Source organism: Furipterus horrens, unplaced genomic scaffold, assembly GCF_987537825.1.
Source record: "Furipterus horrens unplaced genomic scaffold, mFurHor1.1.pri manual_scaffold_7, whole genome shotgun sequence".
Lineage (NCBI taxonomy): Eukaryota > Metazoa > Chordata > Mammalia > Chiroptera > Furipteridae > Furipterus > Furipterus horrens.
This window is the reverse complement of record NW_028327177.1, coordinates 48,039,344-48,061,855: the sequence shown is the minus strand read 5'-3', so window position 1 is coordinate 48,061,855 and position 22,512 is coordinate 48,039,344. Positions and strand designations below refer to the sequence as shown.

General features: G+C 38.7%; 1 protein-coding gene across 3 annotated transcripts in view; it reads left to right on the top strand.

Annotated features, from left to right (window-relative positions):
* LYN (LYN proto-oncogene, Src family tyrosine kinase) overlaps window positions 1-22,512 on the top strand; it is a 135,566-nt gene that overhangs the window by 51,236 nt on the left and 61,818 nt on the right. Inside the window, exons 2-9 of one of the 3 annotated variants that reach the window (XM_090283679.1) lie at window positions 3,291-3,396; window positions 6,828-6,964; window positions 10,261-10,306; window positions 11,097-11,202; window positions 12,668-12,766; window positions 12,889-12,992; window positions 13,526-13,675; window positions 14,725-14,877. In XM_090283679.1, the coding sequence (XP_090139805.1) occupies window positions 6,833-6,964; window positions 10,261-10,306; window positions 11,097-11,202; window positions 12,668-12,766; window positions 12,889-12,992; window positions 13,526-13,675; window positions 14,725-14,877 (790 nt within the window). In that variant the 5' untranslated portion in view covers window positions 3,291-3,396; window positions 6,828-6,832. The remainder of the gene's footprint in view (window positions 1-3,290; window positions 3,397-6,827; window positions 6,965-10,260; window positions 10,307-11,096; window positions 11,203-12,667; window positions 12,767-12,888; window positions 12,993-13,525; window positions 13,676-14,724; window positions 14,878-22,512) is intronic. The other 2 variants (XM_090283680.1, XM_090283678.1) reach the window with 2 other exon arrangements.

The window sequence follows — 22,512 nt, the reverse complement described above, 5'->3', positions numbered from 1 at the left end:
AAGGCAGAAAATGCATAATAAAAACAAAACATGGTACCAACAGATAGTTTCTTTTGTTGCACTTTGTAAAGGCAAGACATTTAGGTTCTGAGAGGTTTTATTCCAGTAATTTTGTTCTTCAGTTGCAATATCTAAGATTATGTGACATAGTTGTTAAAAAATGGGTTCAGATTTCATAGGTGGAAGTGGCATCCAATTTTCTTCTTTATTTCTTTAAGCTCTGATAGTATAAGAAATCAGTGATTTTTAGAACCTTTATATAGCAGACAAAGAGGTGAATATGTATAGAATTCATGTTGAAATAAATATATATGATGGAATACCTTTTAAACTTATGAAATCTATAATGAAGAACAAAATATTAACCAAAATGCATGTTATATCCTAACTCAGGAACCTCTTTCTTGGTGCAAATTTTTACCTCTGTAATTACAGAGTGATACATATATTTACATTCAGGTCATTATGCAACACAAAAGCGGACAGCAGAGTGACATGGCATATAAAGTACCTTATCCAAAAGAGGGGAGGGGAGAGAGAGGGAGGAAATGTTCATTTATACGGTACAGGTGGCCCATGTGCCAGCTGGAGGCCGAGATGGGAGACCAGCTTCTATTCCCTGTTTGTGGTGAGACAGGAGTTGTCCTTGTGCATCTCATCAGGGGCTGTTTCTCTTCCCGTGTTGGAGGAAAAACTGGCATTTGGACCTCGTTTATGTATTTAACAAACATGTCTATAGCCCTTACTGTGTGCTGTTTTAAGTATACTTCTCAGCACTTTATGAATATTAACTACTGTAACTCTTTAATCCTCATAACAGCTTAAGGAGCTAGTGAGTTGTTTTCTATTTTCAGAAGGAAATCAAGGCACAGAGAGGTTAGGCAACTTGCCTAAGATCACACAGTTAATAATAATTGATAGACCTGGGATTTGAGTTTAGCAATCCAACTCCACAGTCTTTACTCCAAAGTATTTTACAAATTGTAGTGTCTTTCTTTTGGATTTTTAAGAGAAATTTCTGTATAGGATTTTACACCTTACAAGTAGACTTTAGAACCTAACCAACATGGTGGTGGGTATTGTTTCAGACGTTTTTTTCTGTGCATGTTAAGTGTGCAGCATATATTGTATATGCTATATATGCATGCATATATATATGTACTTATATATGTGTGTATGTGTGTATGTTATTGCTTATATAAACTGATTGATATATAAAATGTTTTAAATCAATAATAATTGGTGGTCATGATGTCTGAATTATACAAATGTCTCTTCTTAACCCACCCCACTCTCATAATGTGTCAGTTTGACGTAATTTAACAAACTCTCCCCTATTAATGAACATCTAGATTGTCCCTGTCTGTAGTGTAACTATCAATAGTGTGAATATCCTTGTGCAAGTATATCTAAAGAACAAGTCCTCTAAAAGCTCTCACCATAAAAACAAGCAAACTAAAACCTGGTAACTATATGAAGTGATGGATCTTTTAACTAATGATTTTTTTTGTGATAATCAGTTCTGTGGGGGAGGAAAAACCTTTACTCTTCACGCTTTTTTCAGATGGCGTAATAATTAAATCTATATGGGACAGATTGACAAGAGAAGATAATAAATTTAAGTCCGTACATATATGGAACCCCACATACATGAGAGGTTCAGGGACAGAAAGTAAAAATGAGGTGTGTGTGGCCTTCTGAGCTAAGGATGAGGTAAGGTGTCTTGGGGCTTCAGAGGGAAGAAAGGTTATTGTAGGACTATGAGATGTTCAGTAATTAGTAGTTTGCCCTGGTGTATAGATAGATCAAAAAGTTGTCTCTGATAATCTCTTATTATGGGCAGGGCCCCTAACTTAAAGTCTTCTAGGTAGTTAGTCGGGAGGCAGAAGTTTCTCTTGAGCCTGCAGGGTCTCAGCTAGCTTTAGCTCAAAACAGTTTACATATCACAGAAGCACATCTTGGGGTGACTCGTTCTGAACTCCTGTAGTTCACAATATATATGATATTAAATCACATTCTCTACCTTAAACTTTCACAGTGTTAGATGTCAATTATATCCCAATAAAGCTGGAGGGGGAAAACATCACTGGAAATAGAATTCTAAGTAGACAAGTTGTTTCTTTGCTGAGGAGGTGGATAAGGCATTATTAGATCTTACCAAAGACAGTAAGATGATAAACAAGGAGTCATATTTAGTCTTTTACCCCAGAGTCTGTTTGGGGGGCGGGGGGGGGGGGGTCTGTCTGTCTTTATTTATTTATTTATTTATTTATTTATTTATTTAGAAGATTTTCATATTCTTAGGCCTTTACATGAGGCTGAACCAGCACTAATAGATATTTGTTCCAGTGGAGGAAATTTTTGGAAAAAGATCTCATCTTCTGGATCTGTTAATGGATGTCCCTTTGTGAGCCTAAGGTTGCCCAGCTGTCTGTATCTCTTCAGACAGCCTTTCTAGTTGAGCTTGTGTGATGAACATCCCAGAGGCATTATTTGCATGTTAAATCCTCAGTTTTTATTTTCATTATTAAGCCAGTTTCCAAGTATAAAATGTGCCTTTGTTTACTGTTTAAGAGAGACAGGAGAAGGCATTGCCAACTTCATCTTCCACAGCACTTTATGTGAAGTCCATCGTAAGAAACCTTAGAATTCTTCTATGGAGCTTCACTTTCCCATCTGCTTCTTCTTTCCCTCAAGAAGCACCGTGAAAACCAGGGACTCACGCTGCCCTCTGCCCTCTCTGCCAGGAAACTAGCCACAGCCTATCTGGTACCCAGCATGCTGTCATATTTGCATTCTCCTCTCTTCCTGGGCTTGGGCTTTCTGTTTTCATTTTATTAAATTCATCATTGTTTTTTTTTTTTCAAAAACATTTCAAATCCTTTTGAGAAAGAAAAGGCTATAATCTCTTCATTTAGCATCATTAATAAGTAGATAAAACACCAATTTCAAAAGAGCCATCATACAAGGGAAAAAAAATAGAGAATAGACTTGAGGCTTCGACTTTTGGCTGAAGCTATGTGTGAGTGCTGACGCCACCCTTCATTAGCACTATGGCTTTGGGCCAGTCTTTCTAGCTCTTTAAAACTCAATTTATTTCCCTGTAAAGTGGGGTTAATAATACCTGGCTCATATGGTTTCTTTGAGAATTAAATGGCATGCTCAGAAAATTACAAAGGTTTAATTAAAAAACACTAAGGTTAGCTCGGAACACTTGCAAACATATAACCACGATCTCAGTTTCTGTTGGAGCTACATTGTATTTTGTACTTTTCTGTTACCTTCCACAGCATAACGAATTGCAAGATCTGGTGGGCAGTCAGCAGAGGCCCCTCAGCCTGAACAACAGCAACACTCCTTGTGGAGCAGTATTGTAATTATTTTCATCCATAAAATGTACATTAGGTTCTCAGTTGTCCATGGTGATGGGGGGGAGGAGAAAACAAACTAAGCATAAGTAATTGATAATCAATAGACTATCACTACCCAGTCTCCTGTTCACTGCCTTTTATTTTCATTCTTTCTCTTCCTTTCACTCCCCATCATCTCTTTGTCTGAACTGCCTGCCCGCCCCCTCACCTCCCCAGAGGCCATTGTCATGGAGTTCCCCACTCCAGCTCTGCCACCTTTTTCTTCCTACAGAGTTCTCTCTTGGAGGTAGAGGTCTCCTGATGTTCTTTGCTCAGTTAAAAACCTTTCTACGGCTATAAATAAAGGCCACACTGCTTGGCATGACATATAAATAACACCCGCAAGCTACTTTTCTAATCTCATCTCCTGCCTTCACACATGCGTTCATACACACACACTACTGGGATGTCTAATGTTTTGCAAGTTTTCTGCATAAAGTTGTTTATTATATATCCCATCCAACTTTTTATTTTGAAAATTTGAAATCTAGGGGAAAAAAATGAAAGAATATCCTCACTTAAATTCACTAATTGTTTTATTATTTTGTCACATTTGACCCCTCCTCTACCATTCCTCCCTTCTTTTTTTCAATATGACCAAAGTGTTGATAGTTGCAGACACCCCCAGCCTTCATGCCCACACACCTGGCATGTACCTCCTCAGATATGGACTGTCTCAGTATAACCACAATACTGTTGTCACTCGTATAAAACACAATTCTCTGATATCATGTTAAAACATTTTCAGATTTCCCCAGTTGTCCCAGCATGTGTCAGACCCCCATCCATGGTTTATTTAAGGTTTACACATTGTCTCTTTAGTGTCTCTTAATGTTGAATAGTTCCCCCCATCTCTCCCCCTGTATATTTTGAAATATCCAGGTTAGTTGTCTTTAGCACGCATTAAGGATTTTTCATTTTGTTCCTCTAACCTCTGTATTTCATATAAACTAGAAGTTAGTCCTAAAGATCTCTCTCTGTCTCTGTGTCTTTTAAAACAACTGGCAGGGGTCCAGATGGGCACATAGGAAGAAGTCCCAAGAGTAGCACCCAGAGCTGCTTTATCCATTTTTTGAATAGACATTCTCAGAGCACTCACTGTGAGCCTGCACTGTTCTAAATGCTGGGAAATCCTGCAGTGAAAAAAACGACTGGGACTTGCCCCATGAGCTCCCATTCTTTTGGGGAGCTAACCAAAAATAAACCAATAAGTAATGGGATCTAGGTCATAATAAGAAAGATAAGAGTGTATATCTTGAGGTGTGAGTAGGGTGGTGATATTTTCAATCAGGCATTTAGTGAAATCTGTCTGGGGCTGAGGGGTAACATTTGTGTAGAGATCTGGGGGGGGGGGAAGGGGAACTAGAGAGGGAGAAGGTGAGGGAGGTGAGGCGCCTGGGGTAAGTCATGGGGCAGCCCCGCTTAGTGGGATTCCTGTGTCTCAGTCACCCAGCCCACCTGCCAGGGCTCCTGCCATTGGCGCTCACTGTGTGCCTAAGGATCTACGCTGGGAGGCCTCTTTCATTATGTACAGTATTCCCTCATTTATACTGCACCATTTTAATGGCTGATGAGTTAAACACTGCTTTCATTTGGGCAGGGGAGGGGGATTGGGATTGGTGAAAAAGAACTCACCTGATTATTTTGGAATCAACTCTAAAACCCATCTCGCTTATTTCCAAATCAACTTTAAAACCCATCTTTATTTCAAAAACTTTTACATATGAAAAATATGTGCTGTTTTCAATCAAAGAAGGATTGCTTCCCCTTTATTTTGGGAACCACAGCTCACTAGCTTCAGAAAGAGTCATGACTGTCCTTCAGAGGCTTCCACCTCACTAATGCAGTGATAAACAAGATGAAGGTCCCAAAGGCACAGATGAGCGGTGGCGACAGTGCAAGTGGGGGACAGTTCAGAGTGGTGCTCTTGAGATTTTTTAAAAACAGTTCCTCCCCTAGGAGGTATTCCCTAACTCACACACACACCCTTCCCCAAACTCTTAATTCATCTCTTCCTCCTCTAAAGTTCTTGGCAGCAATCCCAGCAGAATTACACAGGCCACATGGGAGACTGCCCCCACTGAGCCCTCAGGATGTCCTGGAACGTGTCCAGGGACTCTGGTCTGTTGGAGCTAGGTGATTCTATTGTTCCTTTGGGTTTGAAAACCACTGCCCTATAGGACATTCAAATGTTTATGACAAATTTTGTTTTATTTGCAATGTATGGATTTGACCATGAGGCTATACTGTAAGATGAGATTCATATCTGATTTCAATTTTTTAAATATCTTTTTTTTAGTTCTCAGAGTGCTTTGTGTGGTGCTCAACACATCCTAGTAGCAACTGAATAAAGAAATAAAAGACTCAAGCATTTAGAAACATGACTATGTCACTCTGCACTCGTCAAGCACAAGCCCCTTCCGGCCACGGTTCTTCCTCCAGAGTCTCATGCACAATCATGGCTTGCTGATGCCGTCATTTGTGCCTGCAGCTCTGCCATCTCTCCTGGTTTCCACACTCACATAGTTTACTAGGAAGCCACCTGGATTTGATCATTGGGATATTCCTACAAGCATCTTTTCTCCCATACCCATGTCTCCTCTTTTATTTCCAGTCTTCATGAAGGCCTCCACCATTTTCCCAAGCCACATTCAGTTGGAGCCAGGTTCTATTTATTCTGGTTCTTACTCATGTTTGCCTTTGAAGCCTCGAGACCCTTCACTTCACCTTGCACATTGTGTCATTCATCTTGAGGGGTGGGGAGGCAAACAAACAAATTCCTCAGCTTTATACCCAACATGTGACTCCCTCTCCTCGCCAGCTCAGCTCCTGGCCTTCCCTACCTGCCCTTGGCGAGGGGTTTCACATTATAGAACTATTGCCCTTAAGAGATGAGATTGAACTAATTCCCTGTGAAGGGGCCATGTTAGCTCAGGGTCAACACTTTGCATGTGACGTTCCTTTTTCCTGGAATTCCTTTACTCACTTTTCCACCTGGCTGACATCACTTCCATTCTGACTCACAGAACATTTCCTTCAGGATGCCTCCCCTGACCGCCGCCTTTTCCTCTTGTGCAAGTTGCATGTCCTTTCCTAGATCTGGTGCATCCTCTGTCATTGACTTACCATTGTACTGTAATTTAATTGACACGTTTGCCACAGAATATGAGCATCTTCAGAGCAGGAATTATGTCTTGCTGACATAAATTTTATGCACAATAAAAGTTGTTAAACAAATGAATGAGCAAATGAATAGATAAACTGGTTTGTGAACAATATCCACATTTGAGTTTGTTAAACTATCTATGATAAAGAATACAAGTATATTCTTTTTATTCTTCATTAATGGAGAGATTTTGGTGGCTTGAAGCCAGTTCTAGAATGGTAAAATAATGTCATTGCTTTATATTCCAACAGGAAATATGGGATGTATAAAATCAAAAAGGAAAGACAATCTGAATGACGATGGAATAGATTTGAAGACGCAACCAGTACGTAATACTGACCGAACTATTTATGTGAGAGATCCAACGTCCAATAAACAGCAAAGGCCAGTAAGTAGATAGTCTCAGGGAGAATTCCCACAGCAGGATCAAAGCATAGATGCATAATTTAAACACCAAATCTGTTACATGTGCATGAAAAAAAATCACATAAATATCTTGGGCCTCAATTTTTTGTATGCTTTATTATTTATTCCTTTAAATAACGTGTGAACATTTGAGAGATAACCAGGTCACTTATTGTACGTCAAAGTGGCCTTTGGTCACCTTATGTGTAGAGAAATCATCTTTCATATCACTTGTGTGAATGCCCACTTTTTATATATAAAGATATACATGTCTATCTGAGCCTGTATGACTTAGAATAGGTAGTGAGATTAGTGCAGTGGTCTGGAAATGCTGCATTCAAGTCAGAAGCTAGAATAGGTGCTATATATCTTTACCCCATCTTATAATTCTTCAATTAATTGGTAAGAGTACATTCTGAAGTTGTCATGTTTTACTATAATTAAAAGATTTTTTTAAAAAAACCAAAACACACAGCTAATTCTGCCTACTAACCTTGGACAAATATCCATGCCAGGAATACTGTGTGAGTGATGCACTATTTGATGAATTTGGCAAGCTAGGCAAAGAAAGAACTAATGTCACATTTTAGGGAAAACAAGAACAAAGATTTGGATAATTGCAACATTAAATGCACTTTATCTCAGATTTTATACCCTTTCTATCTATTCTTTCCTTATGTATGACAGTGTACATAACACGTGTATAACATATCCCATAGCCTGGTTTTTATGGAATTCCTTAGCATTTAAGCTGAAAGCAGCTTATTCCAAGTTAGCCCAAATTCCTTAAGTGTTTTTATAGTTTCTGTTATCAGACATGTTTTTAAATACCTTAGCATTCTTGAAGTGTATTTTTTTTTATCACGCCCTTCAGCCAGCCCTCTCTCCCTTTTTTCCCCATTATCCAAGAAGTGTGATGTATGTCAAAGTCGCATGTCATTGTTGAAATTGCTAAGTCACTATTGACCTCCTTAAAAAAATGAATTGGTGAACAAAATAGAACCAGAGGCATGGATACTTGAAGCAGATTCATAGATCTCAGAGGGGAGGGCAGTGGGGAAGACCACATAAAAGAAGTTGAAAAAATTAGCCAAAGAACATATGGGTGTAGCCCTAGGACACAGACAATAGTGTAGTGACAGCCAGAGGGAAGGGAGGTGGGGCTGGGTGGGGTGGGCATGGGGGGCGGGGGAAGGATGGACATCTGTAATAGCATCAACAATAAACAAAAGAAGTGGAGATGAAGAGTGAATATATTGTACGTAATGTTTCTGGAGGGATATATTAACATTATAATTTTATATAGAAACTCAAAATGTATCAGATTATTAACAGCTTTAATAATTTAGTGATAAATACATATATACAGGGGTAGTTAAAAGTAGGTTTACAGTTGTGACTACATGAAACAGTTTATTACTTATTATTATTTATTCTCGTATTATGTGTTTTTCCATGTGAACAACTGTAAACCTACTTTTGCCTACCTTCATATTTAAAAACGTTTCATCAATAGGTATAGATGTAGAACTACATATTCTATAAATATGATTACTAGAAAATAAAATGATGTAAAGAATTGCAGACACAAATAGTTTCTTTTTTTTTTTTTAATTATAGACTTCCAAGTTCTCATAAAAAGGATCTGTCTTTTCCTGGTACCACATATACCAGATTTTACATGCTTTAAAACCCAAGTGTTTGTTTGTTTTCTTTAATAATGAACAAAGATATTTTTCATTCAGAACAGCAAAGAAAACTAGTACAAACTTATACACCATTTTTCCTCTTATTAAAAGTAAAGGAGGTTAAAAATTAAGTTAGAAAGCAGAAGTAGTAACCATGTTTGACATCTTTCAATTCCCGTAATTTAGTTTGTGCCTCGTGTGGTCACAGACACCCTTGTTTCATGAGCAGTTAGTTGGGCCTTATTCCGTGGCCATAGATGACACTCTCAGCTCCGGCCAGATGTGCCCAAATTGCACACCCTGGACTGATAACGGAGGAGCTCTGATGAGAGGGTGAGGCAATTCAACAACGCCCTAAGGAAAAGACATTTTTAAGGAAAAAGAGGGTTGGTAGGGTTGGTAGGTAAGTTGCATACGTGTGTTTTGCTCTTATAAAAACGTGTATTAAAAAATTTGCAAATTACGAGCTCTTTGATACTTGAAAATCACCTTGCTGCTTTCAAAATGTTTGAATTACTTTCATCTAATCATTTCCTCTAAGTCATTTAAAATTGAACATACATACTAATTATGCAAATTTAAATGATGAAAATATCAGCATAAAATTTATTGACATAAGTATTGAAAGATAAATACGGACCCATGATTTTCTGATAACAGAAAATACAGTAATTCCCCCACCCCATCATAATCGGGGATTTTTATGGGCTAACTTTCATCAGAAAATTAAATTTCAGTACAAACTGTTTTTTTCCCATCTCTTTTATCAAATAGCAAAGTGATGTGATTTGTGGGTGTAGGTCTCTGACAGTACCTTTCTTAAAAGGGTCTAAGAGATCTTGAACATCCTCCTCATGGTCACTGAGAGAAAAAGGAATTTGACTTAAGAAGTAACTGAAGTGGCCTTTGGTGCCAACAGACTTTTCCTGATATTTCACCTCCAACTAAAATAACAGGGATGCCATCTATCCCCATGATGGAATCGGGGTCAGCCGCAGGAAGCCTGGATTGGTTAAGACTTATTTTCAGGACTTGACTGAGCCCTGACTACAAGTCTGGGAAACATGTAGATCACAGTCCTGGGTTTAGATGGATATTCCACAAGGTCCCCATGGCCCCAGGTCTCTTTTCATCTTTGCTCTGCTGTCTCTGGTGCCTGGTTTCCCTGGCTGCTGAAACTCCAGCACGGGCCCACACAACCATTCTGTTTATAGATGCCCCCTCCACCTGCATAGAATGCTGGAGAATTTGAAAGCATAGTCATTTAGCTTGACACATTACCTCCCAAATAACATTAGGGTTCTATTACCGAACAAGAAGGCAAATGATGATTGCAGAAGCGTCTAGGGGCCCTGCCCAGAGCCTTGTTCATTTCCTGCCACAGGCAAATGACTGTTTTTAGAAGGAAGAGCCAAATAGATTGGGACAGAGCTCTGCAGAATTTTTTCTCTGTATTTCTCTTCTTTCCAGCCTAATAAATTAGCAAATCTAAACTTTATTTGCTACTGTTAGAAAAATAATATAATAAAATATGAATGTGCATAAGAAAAGCTAAACATAAAAAATCTTTCTAACCAATATTCTCTCCTAGGTTACAGAATCTCAACTTTTACCAGGACAGAGGTTTCAAACTAACGGTACGTTTTCACAGCAACATGTTGGTTTCTTTTTTTTACTGTTAGAGACTCTTTAAAATAGTTTTCCTGGGTGTTATTGTTTTTGTTTTTTAATTGCGGAAAAAAACACATAACGTAAAATTGATCATTTTAATAATTTTTTAAGTGTACGAGACAGTGGCATTGAGTACATTCACAGTGTTGTACAACCATCATCACCGACCATCTCCAGAACTTTTTCACCTTCCCAAGCTGAAACAGTATCCATTAAACACTAATTCCATCCCTCTGCCTTCCAGCCCTGGCACCCATTCTCCTTTCTGTCTCCATGTGTTTGATACTCTAGGAATCTCATAAAAGTGCAATCATAGAGTATTTGTACTTTCGTGACTGGCTTGTTTCGCTTAGCGTAATGCCCTCAAGGCTCATTCATGTTGTAGCTGATGTCAGGGTTTCCTTTTACAAGGCTGAGTATTATGCTGTGTATGTACATTTCACATTTTTTAATCCATACATCTGCCACTGGCCACTTGATTGTTTCCTCATTTTAGTTATTATGAATGATGCTGCTGTGAACATGGGTGTATCATTTCTTAAATATAGAGTTGGAATAATTACAGTTGTAGGTCTGTATGATTTCAGATAACAAACACTGCACACAGCATGTACAGCATGTTATTTACTGTAGGTTATGTATACTCTAAGCCTCAGTAGGAAGGAAACACACGCCATTATCCCAGCTGCCCATGAGGATTTGTCAAAACATTTCTGTTGATGGGTTTTTAAAGGTCTTTGTTTACATTCTGTTTAGATCCAGAGGAGCAAGGAGACATTGTGGTAGCCTTGTACCCCTATGATGGCATCCACCCAGATGACTTGTCTTTCAGGAAAGGAGAGAAGATGAAAATATTGGAGGAGTAAGTGTACCCAGACTTGCTGTTCCTGCTGCCCCTGTACCTAGGCCACTGAGTCCTACACACTGTCCCCACTTTTTGCTTCCAGACCCCCTCTTTGAGCATGAGGACTCCCATCCTTCTTGCTGCAGTAGGGCTGGGAGTGGAAGGAGCAGGGCCAGAGGAATTTTCCTCTGAAGTGTGCTTGTGAGCACTCTTTGAAGGTTTCCCTTTGAAGACAGAGACTGGTTTCTTATCCACCTATGCCACCTTAAGAAGTTTGGATGTGTGCGGAATGTGCATGCTGTTATAATGTCATTTTTATTTAGTTGCATTATTCAAATTCAGACTGGATTTATGGGTCCAACTCAATTTGATTTGTAAGGGCACTGTGCTGAAGCAGTGGTCAGCTTGCAAAAGCTCCTACTCAGCATGTGGCTGGCACTTGGACATCATCATTTCCTTAATTCCATCTGTGCTGACTCACAAGCCTGTGACCCTAGTCAGACTAGTACTGACTAGGGTTCAGTACAGTACTGAGAATAAAGAACTCCGAGTATGTTAATTCTAGCTGCTTTTTTTCTAATCTGCACACATGGTCACCCTCGCCTGCCAATCAGGATTAGAGGAGGGAGACCCTTTATTACCTATAAGGTGCTAAGTGGTTGAGAGTTATTATTGGTTACTGGTTGAGCATGAACTTGGTCCTAGTTCTGGCCCTGCCATTTACTGCTGATCTTCACAAGTCACTTCAACTCTATACCTTAGTTTCTTCCCTTATAAAATGGGAATGACAATTCATCTGTCCTGGATTGATGTGAGGATTATGTGTGTATGTTCATATGGATACATATAGGTAGGCATATAATAGGAAGAGGTTAATGTGAGTGGTAGTCCACCTTGTCTTGCTGACAAGGATCTGTCTACATGTGGGAATTTGAATGGAAACATAATTGAGGCTCACAGGCACCCATCCATTCACTGCCGCATCCTCCTCCCCCGCTCCATGCTAAGGGCAAGAGCAAGTGATGAGGCCTGCCTGCATGAAATTTGTGTATGGTTTTCTCTTTTCCTTTTCTAAGGTATCCATCTTTGGAAACTAGATGTTTGGACAAAGGAGTTTATAACATAGGAACTATGGTTCATTATCCCCTTGACTCCCATTCCTATAAGGATCCTAAAGCATTTCTTGGATATCCTGGATGAGATTACAAGCATTTTGCTTCTGCAGGATGGGAACCTCTTTCACCATCTTGTTTGTGCAGCGCTGAGCGCAGTGACCCACACTTCAGTTGGGAGGCTCATTTTCTTTGCTTCAGTCTCTAAACATATTTTCATTTCAGCAAGAGGAGTGTATTTTCCCACTGGATTTTGAGGTTCCAGAAATCATCCTCACCTACCTTCACCCCCCATAACAAACACCTGGAGACAGTTGCCATTGTGTTTCTTGCGTAATTGGACACTCTTTTGATGTGTGTTTCTGTTCCAGGCATGGAGAGTGGTGGAAAGCTAAATCCCTTTCAACAAAGAAAGAAGGCTTCATCCCCAGCAACTACGTAGCCAAAGTCAACACCTTGGAAACAGAAGAGTGAGTCTTTACATGTTGTCGTCTTTGATGGTTTTGTTTGCTGCATTGTGTTTCTTGTTTATTCTTTATCTTTTTACTTCCCTGGAGCATAACACCCATGAACTGTTGAAATGTCTTCTCAGGTGGTTTTTCAAGGATATAACCAGGAAAGATGCAGAAAGGCAGCTTCTGGCACCAGGGAACAGCGCTGGGGCTTTCCTTATCAGAGAAAGTGAAACATTGAAAGGTAAAAAGTGGAAGAAGGCTTCTTAAAAAACACTATTTAGAAAATCATTCTTATAAACTGTTCTAGAATTCTTTTTAAAAAGAATATATTATGTTCTGGTAGTGACATTTTATAATTTGATAACAAATAATAAATTCAGAGTATTAGTTTTGTTCTAAAAGTAATAGGAAACAAGCATAAGTATGGCCATTTCTCATACGCTTTATGTTTGCTGAGTCTCTTACATTACTGTATAGAATAAATCTTGAAATTTTAAGAGAAAGTAAATCAAAACAACTTTTCAATTCAGCAAAATAATTTTTAAAACTATCATGAAGAAGGAAAACAGTATGTTGGTAAACTTCAGAGCCGACAAAATGCTAGCTTTATTTATTATGTAGACTTATTATAGGACTTTTCAAATTATGTCCTATATACATACTTAACTTATATTTGGCATATTTTATGGCAAAATGGATACTACAGTATTATATAATGCAGATCTTACTTATAAAATAGAGGTGTAATCTCAACATGTACTTTGTCCCTCATAGGAAGCTACTCTCTGTCTGTCAGAGATTATGACCCTGTGCACGGTGACGTTATTAAGCACTACAAAATTAGAAGTCTGGACAATGGCGGTTATTACATCTCACCAAGAATCACTTTCCCTTGTATCAGTGACATGATTAAGCATTACCAAAGTAAGTAAAGACTGAAGGTCAGACAAGACACATAATGTTTATTATGGTAAATATATGGTGTCAAACATTTTTTATATTGAAATTTGTATGCATTGCATTTCTTTTGGGTAAAGTTGGAGGATCATGTTCTATAATTGATTCTAAATTCATCTATAATTAAATATACATTCAAAGTCAGATTTGATCTTATGAATAATTATTCCAGTCCTTCCCACCAAATCCCTGATGTTTAACAATTGATATTTCAGAATTATGAAGAGAAAAATGAACACTGTTTTTATGTAATGCATATTTTTACAACACATCTTTAACTATCTGGAAAAAGAATGCAAACTTGCAGATGTATGTGTGCGAAAAAGTAAAAGATCTCGAATAGCGGCAACACCAAAATATTTAGCAGTGATAGGTCATTGGTCCTCTGTGACCAGTGCCACTCTCCAGCCCTATTAAGCTGAACCCTTGACCAACCTTTAGGCTCATTCCCTGTATGATTGAAGTTGGTGGTAGTGGGCAGCTGTTGTTACTGCTTATTTCTACAGCCTGCACAAGGGGAACACACCTTATAAGTTTGCTTTGGTCCCAAAAGATGGAGAGAGCAGGCTACCCCAGATTTTGTGGAATCCATCCTCCTTCTCTGTGATCCCATCACTTATTCATCTGGCCTGTGTGTTGAGTGCTTGCTGTGTTCTGGGGTGGTGTGACAGGACCAAGCCCCTGCCACTTGGCCATGACGCACTACATGGGCTCAGCAATTTGAAATTACATTTTATTAAGTGTGACGATCTACCAGCCTTTGTTTGTCTGTTTTATGTTTATTGTTTTACAATAGATTAACAGTATGAATGAATAAAATCAAGTATGTTTTAAACTGTCTTTCATTTAAGAATTTCAGAAGTTGTGATTATAAAGAAGATACGCCTATAAGCATTTGAAGTTCCTAACTATGGCAAGTTGGGTATTATGAGACTAATAGTTAGAACTTCCCCATAGATACTGGTAAAATACAAAGTATGATTGTTTTTAACATTTATTTTTCTCTCTCAAATTAGAGCAACCAGATGGCTTGTGCAGAAGATTGGAGAAGGCTTGTATTAGTCCCAAACCACAAAAGCCATGGGATAAAGATGCCTGGGAGATCCCACGGGAGTCCATTAAGTTGGTGAAGAAGCTCGGAGCTGGGCAGTTTGGGGAAGTCTGGATGGGTGAGTGTGTGGTTCTGGAGGCAACAACAGGAGAGAAGTAAGGGTTCGAGCCACTTTCTATCATTTTTCTCAGCCAAACACTAAACTGCGTCGGAAGCATCACTTCTTTTGTTTTTCTCTGTTCACCTAGAACCAAAAACTGGCCTGCAAAATTATTTGATTAGGCTCTTTCTCTTCCTTGTGACTTAGTAATTCTCTTTCAGAATGAGCATTTCATAAGAAACAGGGCAGTGGGTATTTATCCTGATTGTTCTGTCTACTCTTTCATGGTTCAGCACCAGAGTTTATGGACACACACATTTTAACTACTGGAAATTTGCTTCTATCTCAGGGAAGGGACACTTGGTTTAGGACCATCCTTGCTAGTGAGCTTAAAGAAGCCTCACATTTATTGCAATTTCTCACCAAGAAAGTTTTTGAAGATGCTCCAAGTGCCATCATTAATGAGTCGTTGCTTACCGTTAAGTACAGCCTTCTCAGGCTGGCAAAATCACGGCAGTGGCTTTTTATAGGGGATTCTTTTGCCCAGCCGTCTTCTCTAGTTTTTAAATGTGTGTGTATTTCTTCTGTAATAAGAATACCCCCTCTCCCCTGCTCTTTAAAGCATTATGTTTTCTTCATGGTTCTAATTGAAAATGCAGTTACTGCTGGAAATGATGACATGTTAAGTCATACACATCTTAGTATATCACTCTTTCTATCCCAGCTCTGTGTGTGTGAAAGCAAACACAATTTCTAAAGAGGAGTAGACACCTTTTAAAAACTGTCCAGCCCTGCCCTGATTGGTGTGGCTTAGTTGGTTGGGCGTCATCCACAAGGCAAAGGTCGCCGGTTCGATTCCTGGTCAGGAGGGCACATGCCTGGGTTGTGGGCTCAGTCCCTGGTTGGGGGTGTGCAAAAGGTGGCCGATCAATGTTTCTCTTGTGCACCAGTGTTTCTCTCCCTCTCTTTCTCCTTCTCTTCCTCTCTCTCTAAAAATAAATAAATAACATATTTTTAAAAAACTGTCTAGCCTCTGGTGAGCAGATACTAGACTTGCCCCACCCTGGGGTCTATGAAGAAGAGGTTTTTCCTCTAAAGTCTTGGCCCCTGGGATCCCAGCTTTGCCCACTTTCTCTTGTTGGCACTGCTTCAGTCGAGGTTCTTTTAAATATGGCAGATAATGACTGAGCATATCATTAATTCTTACTGTACTGTAAGTATTGTGAACATAGTTACAGAATTCTGGTTAATTAGAATTGTGCACCTCACATTCATTTGGTTCGCATATTTCAGAACCAGTTGGCAAGCACTCTTTATTTCCATTCCAATTAGCATATTTATGGCTGGGAGTGGTCTCTCCAGGTGTGGTCTCTGCCCATTCAGTTTCTTAAGTCATGCTATCCTCCTCCTTCCTCTTTCTGCTCTGCTCTTTTTCATTGAGTTAAAATTCGTGTAACATAAAATCAATTATATTGAAGTGAACAATTCAGAGACATTTACTACATTCACACTGTTGTGCAACCATCACCTCAATATAGCTCCAAAATGTTTTCATCACCCCTAAAGGAAACACTGCATCCATTAAGCAGTCATCTCCTATTTCTCCCTCCCCGCAGCTCCTGCAACCACCATTTTACTTTCTGTCTCTATGAATTTGACTACTCTGAGTACCTTACATAAGCAGATTCATGTAGTATGTATCCTTTTGTGATTGGCTTATTTCACTTTGTATTATGTCCTCAAGGTTCATCCATGTTGTAGCCTGGCTCAGAATTTCATTATGATGTGAAGCTGAATGTTATTCCATTGTATGGATATACCACAGTTTATTTATCTATTGATGGACATTTAGGATGTTTCCACATTTTGGGTATTATGAAGAATGCTGCTATGAACATTCAATCACAAATTATTGTGTGGACAAATGTTTTTATTTCTCTTGGGTATATACATTCTTTTAGGAGTGGAATTGCTGGGTCATATGGTAATCCTACATTTAACTTTTTGAAGAACCATCAAGGTGTTATCTGCTCATTTTTTTAAAATGCTACCTTCTCTTTTTTCCCTAGGTATTTGTATTTATTTCTTAATTTTTTTTTTCAAATTTACAGTATAAGGTCAGGAATAGTATAATAAACATTGTATATACTCTTTACCTAGATTCACCAGTTAATACTTTGATACATTTGCTTTATCTTTATACATATATATACACACATACACATACATATTTTATTGGTGATTGAACCACTTGAGAGTAAGGTATAGATGTGTTGACGCTTCTCCTGTAAATACTTAAGCATGTATCTCCTAAGAGCAGGGCCATTATCTTACACAATACAGTGATCACATTCAGAAAATTTAACATTGAATCATTCTATTATCTAATACAGTCTATATTTGAATTTCTTTAATTATTCCAATAATGTCCTTGTAGCTAAGATCATGTATTTGCATTTACTTGATATATCTTTAGTTTCCTTTAATCTGGAACACTCACTTAGCCCCTCTTTATATTTTATGACACTGACATTTTGTAGAACACACGTCACTTGTTTTGTGGAATGTCCCTTATCTGGATTTTTCCTGATGTTTCCTGTGATTTGGCTCAGGTTATGCCTTTGTGCATGAATAGTACTAGGTGACGCTGTGTGCTCGGTGCATCTGGCAGGAGACACAGAATATTAGTTGGTTCAGGGTTGGTTTGTTTGTTTGTTTTGTATTTCTTTTTTATTGAATGCATTGGGGTGACGTTGATTAATAAAATTATGTAGGTCTCAGGTGTGTAGGTGTATATCACCATTAATCCCCGCTATACCCTCTTCTACCTCTCCTCACCCCTCTTTCCCGCTGGCAGTCACCACACTGCTGTCTTTGTCTATGAGTTCTCTCTCTCTTTCTCTCTCTTGTGCTTAATCCTTTCACCCCCTTAATTTGAAGGAGGCCCACCAGATTTCTCCATTGTAACTGTTACTTTCTCACTCCCTTTTGTTAATTAACTAAAGGCTGTGGGGAGATTAAGCTTGTGTAAATATCCTGCACTCCAAAAGAACTTCCCCCAAATGGTTTCAGTATTATCTGCTCATTTTGAATTCTCTTCCCTTTTGGAAGCTGTAACTTCTCTAAAAAGCTCACTTGTCCCTGTCCCCCTCCCACAGTCCCCAGACCATGTCTCTTCCCACCCCACTGGCTCCTTTGGTAGCCAGGGACTCTGCCCTCTCTCCTCAGCCTCCGCTTTCCAGCCTTATCCCTTTATTGGCAGGAAAGTACATGTTCACTATTACATTTAATTGGCCTCCAGGCCTCGGAGTGCATTTGAATGGGCTTTCCTCTCTGTATTCACCTTTGAGTGGGGAGGAGATGGCAAGACGTGGAGAGGGAGGAAGAAGACAGGAGAGAAAAGAATGTCCCAGCTGTATGGTGTCTATAGGCCCATTGCCAAGAATATTTTCATCAGTTATCTCATGTACTCATCACAGTAATACTGTATGATATAAATTATTGTCATCATTGGATAAATGAGGATACTGAGAACCAGACAAGCAACTTGCCCAAGTCATTCAGGGCAGTGAAGAAGCCAGCCAGCTATTGCTCCGATATCCCAGAGACCTGGATTCACTTATTTGCTAAGCTATCTATAAGTTAATTTGACCTCTCTGGCCTCAGTTTCCTCATCAGTAAAATGTGCAAACAACTCTCTCATCTGTTGTTGAAAGCAAAAATGAGATTATGTAGCTGAAGCATTTTCTATAGAGGCTGGCTCTGTGCACTTTATTTTTTAAATATTTTCACTTTACCTTGTTTGACTATAGCCTTTGGAAGCTATATTTCAGTGGATTTTCTCCAATTTTAGTTATGAATTCAAACTATAAGTAATCCAGCTAGACCTTCCCATGTATATTTGTGAGCAAAAGAATTGCATATCTGCCAAGAAGAGAAAAGCAGCCCTGCATATAAAGTGATGGTTTGGAGTTTTGCTCCAACCTCCTAGTGTTCAGCTGTGAAGCTGTGATAAAGGCATTGAAATACATGCTATTTGCTTCCAAGAGATAAGAGGTCGGATCTGCTGGTCTTGGAATTATCACTTTGAGAGAAAGGGATTATGATAGTCCTCATGTATTTTCTTAAACTCTTTTTGATGGATTCCTAGCAAGTAACCTCTTTATCAGCTGTGTGCTGGTGGTGCTCGCAGTGCCATTTGCCAGCCCAACACGTCCATTCTAAAGACACTTGACGAGAATGTGAGCTGTCAGTAAGTCATGTGCAAGATAGCAGTGGGGGACATATGCCTGACTAAACCTGTTCACAGCATGGTTCTGGTTCAGTCATGAGTAGCTCAAACCTGAGCTGAAATTGACATTTCAAGCTCAAGCACATTGGTCCTTTCTGGGACTGAGAAAACCTCTTTGCTTCAAATTCTAGATACATAAAGTCCTCCTGCCAATGTCTCACCTTTTTCTGTTCATAGGCTTCCACCAGATCACATGCTAAATAGTCACACTGATGGTATAAGATTTTTATTTAGCATGTACCTAGTTGGTACCTGGGAGAAGCTGAAGTATAAAAGGGAGGAGAATGAAAAATATGTAATCGTTTTCTCCAGAGTGGTACTTTTTATCTAAACTGTTTGAAAGTAGGTAAAAACCTTGTGAAAACTTATTATTTGAATAGATTTGTTAAGATTTTCTTGTGGTAAATACACGTAACATAATTCAGTGCACAGCTCACTTCTGTCATTGTATAACCAATTTACAGGACTCTTTTCATCTTGAAAAACAGACTCTGTACTGTTTAAAAAAACAACTCTTCTTCCTAGCCCCTGTCAACCACTATTCTACTTTCTGTCTCTATAAATGTGACTACTCTAGGTAACCTCAGATAAGTGGACTCACACAGTGGTTGTCTTTTTGTGTGCGTGACTGGCTTATTTTACTTAGCATAACATCTTCCATTTTCAACCATGTTGTAATATGTGTCAGAATTCCCATCCTTTTTAGGGCTAAGTAATATTCCATCGTGTGTATACAACATATTTTGTTTATACATTCATCCATCAAGGGACACTTGGGTTGCTTCACCTTTGGCAGTCATTAATAATACTGCTATGACCGTGAGTGCACAAACACCTTTATTTATCTTTGAGAGCCTGCTTTTAATTGTTTTGGATATATGAAGTCTGTCTGGAAAAAGCTCAGCCATTGTTAATATAACAAGAATGGTTTACGTAGCATTGATGTAACTTGGCAGCCAAGGAGAGTGGACTGGAGTGCACATATGTGAACAATGATGACTTCACTGTACTAGTCAGTGGGGCTGGTAGATGCTGTTGAGTGAGCACATGTACTGTGTGGCCATTGCAATCAAAATGACTGAGCAAGTCAAGCAACAAGTCTGCATAAAATTTTGCATTAAGCTTGAACATTCCTCCGTGGAAACTATTTGCATGTTCAGAAGGCCACAGCTATGGACAACTGGTGATTGGCAGCTTCATCATGACAGCACATAGCTCATGCATTATGTCTCGTGCAGAGTTTTTTGGTGAAACATCAAATCACCCAGATGACCCAGCACCCCTACAGCCCAGATTGGGCATCCTGCAACTTCTGGCTTTTCCCAGAATTAAAATCACCTTTGTTAGGGAAAATATTTCAGATCATCAGTGAGATTCAGGAAAATATGATAGGGCAGCTGGATACCTTCTGGACAGAACTTTTTTTATTATTACTATTTTTTATTTTTTATATATTGTTTTTTTTCTATTATAGTTGTTGCATTTTCCCCCCCATCGCTCACCCTCCACCCTTCCCACCCCTTCCTCCACAGTTCATCCCCACCTCGTTACCCCGTTGTCCATGCCATGAGTCATTTATACTTGTTCCTTGACTAGACCCTTCTCCTTCTTTCCCCCTTTTTCCCCTCCCCCCTCCCACCTGGTCACTGTCAGTCTGTTCCTTGTTTACCTGCCTCTGGTTCAATTATACTCTTTTGTTTGTGTTGTTCATTAGCGTCCTGTGTTAGGTGATATCATATGGTACTTGTCTTTCGCTGCCTGGCTTATTTCACTAAGCATAATACTCTCCAGTTCCATCCATGTTGTCGCAAATGGTAGGAGTTCTTTCTTTCTGCTGCATAGTATTCCATTGTGGACAGACCTCTTATATGCACAGAAGTGGGATTGCTAGATCATTTAGCAATTTTATGTTTAAATTTTTTGAAGAACCTTCATACTGTTTTCCACAGTGGCTGCACCACTTTACATTCCCATCAATAGTGCACTAGGGTTTCAGTTTCTCCACATCCTCAATAGCACTTGCTGGGTTTTTTTTTGTTTGTTTGTTTGTTTGTTTGTTTTATTTTGTTTTCTGTTTTATAGAGGTCAACCTAATGGGTTTGAGATAGTGTCTCTTGTGGTTTGATTTGCATTTACTAATGATTAGTGATGTTGAATATCTTTTTATGTGTTTACTGGCTATTTGTATATCTTCTCTGGAGAAATGTCTAGTTAAGCCCTTTATCCATTTTTAATTGGGTTCTTCATTTGATTCGCTAACAAGTTTTAAAAGAGAATGGCTGCAGAGGCTCATCTGAAACGAGGTTATAAAAGAACCTAGCTTGTAGAAATAGTGTAGGATTGAATGAGGTGATACAGGTAAGCACTTAGTCCAGTCAACTTCTTTCAAATAACTCTTGTTATTATGATCTTTTTAATTTTACTATAAAGAACAAATGATGACCTTAGAGCAAAAGTTATGAAGTAGAGGGAAAAGATTACCCAGGATTTTCGGATTTTCCCACTCAACACAAGTTGTGTCTTGTTTTTTTAATTAAGCTTTTATTTTGAGGTAGTTATAGTCATTTACAGTTGTAAGAAATAACAGAAATAAAAACATGTGTCCACAAGAACACTTTTATGCAGATGTTCATAGCAGCAATATTCATAATAGTTGAAGAGTGTAAATAACCCAAATGTCTGTTAGTTGATGAAGTGATAAATAAGATGTAGCATAGTCATACAACAGAATATTGTTTGGCAATAAAAAGAAATAAAATATTGACACATGCTACAAAGTGGATGAACATTGAAAACACTATGTTAAGTGAAAGAGGTCAGACACAAAGGACCACATATTTTATGATTCCATCTATATGAAATGTCAGAATAGGCAAATCTGTAGAGAACAATAGATGAGTGGTTGCTTTAGGTGGGAGGTGGGAGGATGGGGGAGTTACTGTTAATGAGTATCAGTTTCTTTGGGGGGATGATGAAAATATTTCAATAATTGATTGTGGTGTTGGTTCCACAATTCTGAATATACAAAAACCAATGAATTACATACTTTAAATGGATAAATGGGGTATGGTATACAAATTGTATTTCAAAAAGCTGTCACATATATAAAAGAAATAATACAAAGAGATCCCATATAACCTTTACCCAGTTTCTCCCAATAGTAACATTTTGCAAAACTGTAGTACAGTATCACTGCCAGGATATTGATGTTGGTAGTTGTTTGCTTTATATTGTGCTTTTCTTCTTCTAGCCTTGTATTAAGGAAAGAAAAGAAAAGAAAAGAAAAGAGGGAAGGGGGAAAGGAAGGAATGAAGGAAGGAAGGAGGGAAGGAAGGGAAAGAAGACAAAAGGGAAAAATAGAA